Consider the following 9,609-nt stretch of genomic DNA (forward strand, 5'->3'; position numbering starts at 1 on the left):
TCATGTAGCCTTCCCACTGAACTACTTAATGCTCTGTAAAGATGTCCTTGGCCTTCATACATGGTAATGTTTCTACTACTTTATTTTCTTAGTACTTTGAAGACATTTGAATATATGTGTTTCCCATAACTCAGGGCCCTGTCTTCTTTTCTCTCTTCCCCAAAGCTTGGCAAATACAGTCGGTCATTAGCGTGGGATCTAGAGAGCCTCAAAATTCAGCTGCACATGACTACAGATAATCCCATTATTTGTCAATAGGGGATTGTTCAAATAAACGATGGTATGTCCACACAGTGGAATATCATGCATTTGTTAACGAAAAAAGGTTGTGGAATTAAGAATTTCAGGGCATACTTTGAAATTATAAAACAAGACAAAAGAACAACAAAAAAAACTAAGAAGTAGTTTGTGGTATAGATCCGTTGCCTAGTAATCTATTGCTGTATAACAAACCACGTTAAAACTTGGTGGCCTAAAACATTTAAAATTTTTTATTTTTTTACTTGTGACTGTGAGTCAGAGAGTTGTTCTGCTCTTAGTTGTTCATGTTGATACGTCTGCAGTCAGCTAGCTACAGAGCAGACTGACTAGGTTAGGCTCTCACAGGTTTAGGGATCAGCTGGCCTTAGCTGTTAAAACTCATCTCTTCTCCATGTGGTCCCATCCTGCAGTAGATGAGTTTGGATGTGCCTTCATGGCAGGGTCAGGGTTCCAAGAGAGGCTCAGAACTGGCACTCTGTCACTTCTATCACATTACGTTGGTTAAAGCAAGTCAGAGGGCCTGGCCAGATTCAGGGGATAGGGAAATGGGTCCCAGTTCTGATGCACTGCAAAAGGTGTGGCTGCAGAGAGGCCATTATTGGGGGCATTCAGCTTAACATCATTATACTTTCTTTGTATAAATGGGGGTAGGATAGGATTTTTTATATTTGTGTTTGCTCTTTGTACACAGAGAAAGAATGGAAGGATACACAAGAAACCAATTAAAATGGTAACCTATGAGGTGGGATAGGTAGGGACAGGAGCAAGGAGTATTTATTTTTATATCATACTGATTTCTGAACCATATAAATATATACTTATACATGCAGAAAAGAAAATCATCTCTTTTGCCTCCGCCCCCTAAGATAATTTTATGTTTAAACCGTCTCGATTGTTTTTTAGTTATGAGTCTGATTTTTATTTTATTTTAATTAATTAATTTATTTAAGATTTTTGTTTATTTGTTTGGCGCAGAGAGAGAGAGAGAGTGGAAGCAGGGGGAGCAACAGAGGGAGAGGGAGAAAGAAGCAGCCTCCTTGCTGAGCAGGGACCCAGATGCGGGACTTGATCCCGGGACTCTGGGATCATGGCCTGAGCTGAAGGCAGATGCTTAACTGACTGAGCCACCAGGCGCCCCTGATTTCTTTTTTCTTTCCTTTTTTTTTTTTTTTTTTTTTAAGAAATAGATGTAATGCCTTCCTTGGTCTACATGTTTGGAATGATCAGTAATCCTGTTATGTGCATCTGAAAGATCTATATTCATTTCCTTTTTTTCAGTGATGATAATCGGGAGCACTGACCATATCTTATTCTCCTCAAACTTCAGCATAGATAAACATCTCAATGGCCAAGTAAAATTATTAATTTTAATAGATTTTTAATCTAATTCAAGTAAACATGGAAGAGTGTCTACTGTGTACTGGCCATTATTATGTGTATTATGGTACCCCTCACAGTAACCTTGTGTTGGAAGTGTTATCCTAAAGACAGATGAGGAAAATCATTATCATAAAAAACTAATAAGTGATAAAGCATTTTTCACATCAAGTTCATTTTTTATCTAAACTTGGCTTTCTCCTTACAGTCCTGGGAGTTTCTCTTCTTTCCAGTTGTCTGGAAAGTCTTTCTCCTAACATAACTGCATTTTTCTTTTCTTTTTTTTTTTTTTTAAGATTTTATTTATTTATTCAACAGAGATAGAGACAGCAAGAGAGAGAGGGAACACAAGCAGGGGGAGTGGGAGAGGAAGAAGCAGGCTCCTAGCAGAGGAGCCTGATGTGGGGCTCGATCCTATAACGCCAGGATCACGCCCTGAGCCGAAGGCAGACGCTTAACCGCTGTGCCACCCAGGCGCCCCATAACTGCATTTTTCTTATCTCATATTTATACCTCTTCTATTTTTTGTTCCATTGTTAGCCTCAGTGATTTTTTTTTTAACTTTAAAGGCAGTTTATAAAGATTTGTAAATGTACTCATTAGTGGGCAATTTAGCATATAGAATTCTTTTCAAGTAGCATTTGTCTGGGATTTAGTTCATGTTCAGTATTACTTCTGTTAAAGCTACAGAAGAGTTCCACTCTTCGGTTTCATGTCTGATTCTTCAAATTCCTATGTGGAGGGAAAAAAGCACTGCTGTCACACAGAGAGCTGTTTATTACTGTGTTCTCTCTTTCATCGGTTTTGTGTTTTCATGACATGCATAGCATATTGCACGATGGAGAAGTAAAATCATTATTCAGACATACTTTTTCATGTTCGCTCCTCCTCTCTAGCTCAAATCGTTTGGCTCTACAGGGTTAGGTGTTCAAGCATCAGTGGTCTTGGAAATGCATGTGGTCATATTTGCGGATTTTATTTTTTAAGCCATATATATCCAAGTCTCCACATAAGCAAAGCACAAACTCATGGAGTGACTAAATTATCAGTTATTTTAAATCTTAAAATCTGTGTTGTTGTCGTCTTTTTTTTTTTTTTTTAAGATTTTATTTGTTTATTTGATGGGGTGGGGGAGAGAGAGAGAGCACAAGCAGAGGGGAAGCAGGAAAGGGAGAAGTAGGCTCCTCACTGAGGAGGGAATCTGACGAGAGGCCCGATCCTAGGACCCCAGGATCATGACCCAAGCTGAAGGCAGACTCTCAACCACTGAGCCATCCAGGCGCCCCAAAATCTATGTTTAGAATCAGGTCGAACCTTTGTGACAGAACTAAGGGTTATTATGAATTTCTAGGACTGAAGACATTATTTCTCCTTGATAATCCAAGTAGTGGTGTTCATGGGCTCAAGGTGCCCGTTGAGAGAAAGGAATTTCTTGTCATCTAAGGTTCTCTGGAATTGAAAAGAGCTCAAGGTGTGATTGGTTCTTTCAAGGAATTCAGCTAGAATATAAAACATGAGTATCCGTTCCATAAAAATGCAGAAATGAAGTCACTGTTACAGACATAAAGGCATGACAGTCACCAAGCAGAGGGCTAAAATGCCTACTTTGTAACATACCTCCTATCCATCCTCTGAGCAGCTGTTGAATTTGTCAGGTTATAAACCACTTGCATATATCTCTCACACCATGAAGTGCCTTCATGCCACCCAGCCTCCAACAAAAATACCACTTTACATTGTACTTGGTGCTTTTGTAGCTGTTAATTCTTGAATCATTCCATGTAATACTGCTGAGGTTAGATGGATTGACTGTTAACCGTATATCCATTTTCCATGGAAGTCAAATGTTAATATTAACTCGAACCCGGTCACAAGGCTAGTTAGGTGGTAAATGCACAACTTGACACTAGGCTGCCTATTTTCTAATCATTTTTCTTTCCTGAGTACCTTCTTATCTCTTACCCTTACATCTTTCCTACCAGGTCGGACTTACTGTCTCTCATTTTATGTTTGTTGAAAATGACCCAGAAAGGTGAAATGATTTGATAAAAGCCATGTTGTGTACAACAGAATGAGAATTCACACTAAATGTCTCCGTCTCCATACCCATGCTTTTTGTACTCACTATGTTATTGAAACACGAGGAATAACACTAGGGTTGCAGGTTTGTGAGTAGTGATGTGAACAAGAGATATGGGTAGTTTTAATCTGTAAACAATACTCTAGGGGTTGGGTTTTGCCGAGTATCTAAGCTTGAGGTTGGTATATAATTCAGTGTTCTGCAGTTGGGCTCAGACTCCTCTCTGTTTTTCATTCTGCCAAGTGCTGAATGTTAAAACACATCTTGTTGTTAAGTCCTCCTCAGGCCTTTGGCGCCCTTGCTGTAAAGGCAGGTGGTCTGAAGAAAGGCTCCCTCTAGGTTGTTGCACACTATACATAACACATTATAGTGCAAGACAACTGTCAGTTCCTTCCTTCCCTTCTCCCCCACCCTCCAGAAAGCTGGGCCCCAGATGGAAGAGCTGGAAACGTGTCAACCATTCTTTGAAGGGCATTGAGAAAAATACTGTCAAGAAGAAAAAGGCAAACGCAACAGCTCATTAGTCCACTCATCAGACAGGACGACCATCAATTTCACAAAGAAAATGTCCTGGGCAGAGAGATGGGAAGAGCTGGCAGAGTGTTGCCCACATGGCTCTCAGACAGTTGCACATTTTTGTTAAGGGTTTTGTAACTTGAGGACATTACTTCCTTGATGGACTATATGGATTCATTATATCTCTTCCCAAAATATACCGCTGCAAACTGAAGCATCAAAATAATATTTGGTGATATTTTCCTCACTAGAGCATGCTTATGAATGAATGTGTGAAGATGTGCCTTGTTGCCAGTGTGATGTATGTATTGTGTCTATAGCTATGATCTCACAGAAGGAAATCTTTGATTTAACATTCTCATTTGAACCTTTGGTGTGTCTGTTTCTTCTGCTTTGAATTCACTGTTACTGGAGAATAGATTCATAGTCCTTAAGTGAAAAGCTTGGAGTTACTGAAAGAAACATAATTCAAAGATGATTATGGTGACCCTGGCCCTGTTATTAACCAAGTATGTAACATGTTCTCTTTAATGGGGAAAAATAACTGTGAAAATATTAGAATATTACTCCTCAGTACCAGGTCTTATTGATATTAGCCATATTAGCCAGACTTTTTTTTTTAAGCCCAGTGGAGGGCTTGAACTCCCAACCCTGAGGTCAAGACCTGAGCTGAGATCAAGAGTTGACGCTTAACTAACTGAGCCACCCAGGCTCCCCAGCCCAGACCTATTTATAATGCCATCAAGTTTAATCCGTCAGTTTCTTTTTCTTGAGTTTGTTGTACGCTGTTATCAAACAGCTACTTGTGAATTGTGCCAATGGTGAAGTAGCCTGTGCCTAGTTTAGATTCAGCTCTACTTTTCATCTCTTTGGATACTGTATATCATAAATGACATACATCACTGATGTCAGGGATGTTGACTTCATCTCTTTTTTCCTACTTAACTCTAGTTGATATATATATAAATTTCATACTCCATCATTTGTATTAATTTATATAGAACTGATTATGATTCTGTTTCCATGCCATGCAATTGATGCCTACTGGTCTAGATAGTCCCACGTTAGTTTTTTTCCCCTACTAATTTGATTGATTTATAAGGAGAAGTCAAAAAAGAATGCAGTTGAGATAAGCTGAATTTGTAACCTGGTTTCTTCCTTTCTCAGCCACTGTCCTCAGTGTTAACTTTCAGATCATGTTACCTCTTGATCTTGCTGGCTTGTTTTAGTTCCTTTGATTGCCATAACAAAGTTCCACAAATTGGGTGGCTTAAGACAACAATAATCTCTCACTTTTCAGGAGGCCTGAAGCCCAAAATCAAGGTATAAGTAGGGTTGATTCCTCTTGGGACCTCTGAAGAAGAATCTAGTCCATACCTGTCTCCGAGCTTCTGGTAGTTGCCGATAGTCCTTGGCATTTCTTGGTTTATAGATGCATCACTCCAGTCTCTGCCATCATTGTCCCATTGCATTCTCATTGTGCAACCACGTGTTCTTTGTGTAGTCTTCCCCCTGTGTATGTCTCTCTTCAACTCTTCTTGTGAGCATATTGTTCATAATGGATTGAGAGCCTACCTATATAATCTAGGATGATCTTTTCCTCTCAAGATCCTTAACTGCATCTTCGAAGACCCTTTTTCCAAATAAGCAAATGTTCCCAGTTGAAGGGATTAAGAGGTGCAGTAGTCCCCTACGCCCATCCCTTATCCATAGGGTATACATTCTAAGATCCCAGTAGATAGCTGAAACTGCAGATAGTACCAAACCCTATATACTATTTTTTCCTATGCATACCTGTAATAAAAGTTAATTTGTAAATAAGGCACAGTGAGAGATTAACAACAATAAGTATAATAAAATAGAACAGTAAAAACAGTATACTGTAATGAAGGTTATGTGAATGTTGTCTCTTTCTCTCTTTAGCACAGTGTCTTATTGTACCATACTTACCCTTCTTTCTGTGATGCTGTGAGATAATAAAATGCCTGTGTGATGAGGTGAATGACGTAGGCATTATGGCCTACTGTTAGGTTACTCTTGACCTTCTGACTGCATATCAGAAGGACACTCATGTTTCCAGACCATGGTTGACTGCAGGTAACTGGAACTGTGGAAAGTGAAACTTGGCTAAGAGGGAACTACAGTAGATATCTTTTGGGGGCTACCATTCAGCCTATTAAAATAAGCGTCTTCTTCACTTCTTAGTCTCTAGGAAAATATGTATATATTTGAAATTATTGTCACGATTTTTATTATCTTAACAGAAGACTCTGACCTCTATTACTTTTTCTGTAGTTGGTCCTGAGAAAAGAGTGCCAGCAATGCCTGGATCTCCTGTGGAAGTGAAGATACAGTCAAGATCCTCACCTCCTACCATGCCACCCCTGCCACCAATAAATCCTGGAGGACCCAGGCCAGTGTCATTTACTCCTACAGCATGTGAGATCTCTTCATTTACTTGGGTTTGTGGTTCAGACTGACATTTAGATCTAAGTGACTGCTGTTCAGCCTTCTGCATATACTATTCAACGCTTTCAAAATAACTGTTTAGATATTTTATATATACATGCACATGTACATATACATAGATACACACACATATGGTTATTTCTTTCTTTTATAAATTACCTTGCCCTCTGAGAATAGTACTTAGCTAATTTAGGCATTTGGAAATTTAGTGGTCTAAATAATTTGTTTTCATACTCTGGCTGGTAAGTAGCTATTTTAATTTCTTGGCTCTAAAATGTATTTAAATTGTTATATTGAGGGGTGCCTGTGTGGCTCAGTTGGTTAAGCATCTGACTCTCGATTTCCACTCAGGTCTTGATCTCGAGGTGGTGAATTTGGGCCCCTGTTGGGCTCCATGCTGGGTGTGGAGCCTACTTGAAAAAAAAAATTTATTATATTGATTTATAGGAGTCAAAGTAAATTTCATATTACTACCAAACTACTTCTAAAAGTATGCTAGGGCTATCATGGTAAGGCTGCTTTTTAAATTTTCTTTATTTTTTCTTTTTTTTTTTTTCCTTTTTTAAAGAGAGGGGATAGGTGGAGAGGGACAGAGGGTGAGAGAGAAAATCTTAAGGAGGCTCCATGCCTAGCACGGGGCTTGATCTCATAGCACTGAGATCATGACCTTTGCCAAAATCAAGAGTGGGAGGGGAGCCTGGGTGGCTCAGTCGTTAAGCGTCTGCCTTTGGCTCAGGGCGTGATCCCAGCGTTCTGGGATCCAGCGCCGCATCGTTCTCCTCCGCTGGGAGCCTGCTTCTTCCTCTCCCACTCCTCCTGCTTGTGTTCCCTCTCTCACTGGCTGTCTCTCTCTCTGTCAAATAAATAAATAAAATCTTTAAAAAAAAAAAAGAAGGAAAAATCAAGAGTATGAGGCTTAGCTGACTGAGCCACCCAGGTGCCCCAGTAAGGTTCTTTACAAAAGAGAATGAGTATTGTGTTAAGTTTGCTCGGGCTGCCACAACAAAATACCACAGACTGGATGGCTTAAACAACAAAAATTTATTTTTTTCACAGTTCTGGAGGAAAGAAGTCCAAGATCAAGGTGTCAGCAGGTTTGGTGTCTGAGGCCTCTCTCCTTGGCTTGCAGATAGCTACCCTTCCTGCTGTGTCCTCCCATGGCCTTGCCTCTGCACGTGTATACCAGCTGTCCTTTCCTCTTCTTAGAAGGACAGTAGTCATATTGGATTAGGGACCACCCACATGACCTCATTTAACGTTTAAAGACTATTTCCAAATATAGTCACATTCTGAGGTAATGGGGATTAGACTACAACATAGGAATTTGTGGGGGACATAATTCGGTCCATAAGAATTATATTAGCCAATAAATATAGATGTTCAATCTTACTAGTCATCAAGGAAATGCAAACTAGAACCCAATATAATACCATATCCACCTGCAAGAATGTTCAAAATAGAAAAGAATACCAAATTTTGGTGACTATGTGTGGAGTGACCTGAACACTGCATACATTGTTTGAGTATGAGAAAATTGTTCGGTAGTATTCACCAAAGTTGAATTTTTGGAAACCCTTTAACTCCTCAGTCAGTTGTACACATGTGTATACTTAAACAAACAAAAATCCGGGGACAGCCCAATGTAAAATCTAAACATACATACATACATGACTAGATTTTAATCTGAGTTCTTCTGCCTTTCCATGCCAATGATACCTCCAGTGCATGTTGACTGTCTTACAGACATTTTGCCTCGTAAAGCAGAAGACACTTGCTATTTGTGGAGTGCCCACAATGCGTCAGAGCACTGTGCTAGGTGCTGTATGCATTTTCTTTTTTAAATGCCGTTACATAAGTTTACACAACTCGTTTATGGGTTTTACACAGCTCAAACACTTATGGTTTTTGCTTTTATTATTTTAGAAGGCAAGAGAAGAATCTAGGAAGTACAGCTTTAACAGAAGGTTTAATTATTATATTTCCAAAACATTTGAAATTGAGTGAGTGGCAGCTGTAGCAGTCTGAGCCAGAGTGAATAAAATTAAGTATTATAAACTTCTAAAAATTCTATTTCTGTCCTAAAGTTATACATCCTTAGATATAGGTACTATCTTGAAATGAACGGATTGAAACCTAGGTTATCATTCACATTTCAAGATACAGACAGTAGGAATGTGTATATGTAAATTCAGACCTTTTTACCTCCGTATTTGACTACTTGGTGTTAGATACGTTTTATTTCGGAAAATGTGCTCATACACTTGAACTAAAGAGACTGTGAAAAAGCCTGTCTGATTGTTGAAGTGGCTAAAAAGCCACAGTAATGTGTTATTTTTATGGGTTTCTTCCAAGGGGGCAGTTCTTCAGTGGCAATTGACCTTTCTGTGAACACAAAGAAATAGCAGATCATTGCAACTAATTTTCTGGATTGCTGAGGCTGAATGTTAAGCTTTCCTTTCCAATAGTTCTAGTGATCTCTTTTAGTGGAAGATACAGAAGAAAATTCACCCTCACTTTCTCAGCCTGTTAGTCTTACATGTAGTGAATCATTCAGCAGCTTTTCCCTCAACACTTACACTTTGCTAGCTAATGAACAAAACCAATATATATATATATGGTATACACAGTTTACAAAACTTTGCTAATTATAGTATATTCAGATGTATAACATAGCGTTCGTCAAGAAGTACACAGTCTATTCAGACAGTGCAAATGTAGAAGGAAGTGAGTAAGTAACGTAATGGAAGCGTCTATAGGCAGCACAGGGAAGAGTTACTAAATCTACCAGGGTTTACCTTAATATGCAGCAACAGAATCTGTTAAAGAATGTTCTTTTTTCCTTCTTTTTTTTTTTTTTTTTAAAGATTTTATTTATTTGAGAGAGCGCATGAGCAGGGAGGAGGGAA

General features: G+C 39.0%; 1 protein-coding gene across 2 annotated transcripts in view; it reads left to right on the plus strand.

The window, feature by feature from the left end:
- CBFA2T2 (CBFA2/RUNX1 partner transcriptional co-repressor 2) overlaps positions 1-9,609 on the plus strand; it is a 145,458-nt gene that overhangs the window by 95,427 nt on the left and 40,422 nt on the right. For both annotated transcript variants that reach the window (XM_040638174.1, XM_040638175.1), the window contains exon 2: positions 6,530-6,673. In XM_040638174.1, coding sequence (XP_040494108.1) covers positions 6,530-6,673 — 144 coding nt within the window. The remainder of the gene's footprint in view (positions 1-6,529; positions 6,674-9,609) is intronic.

Source organism: Ursus maritimus, unplaced genomic scaffold (genome assembly GCF_017311325.1).
Source record: "Ursus maritimus isolate PB19 unplaced genomic scaffold, ASM1731132v1 scaffold_22, whole genome shotgun sequence".
NCBI lineage: Eukaryota > Metazoa > Chordata > Mammalia > Carnivora > Ursidae > Ursus > Ursus maritimus.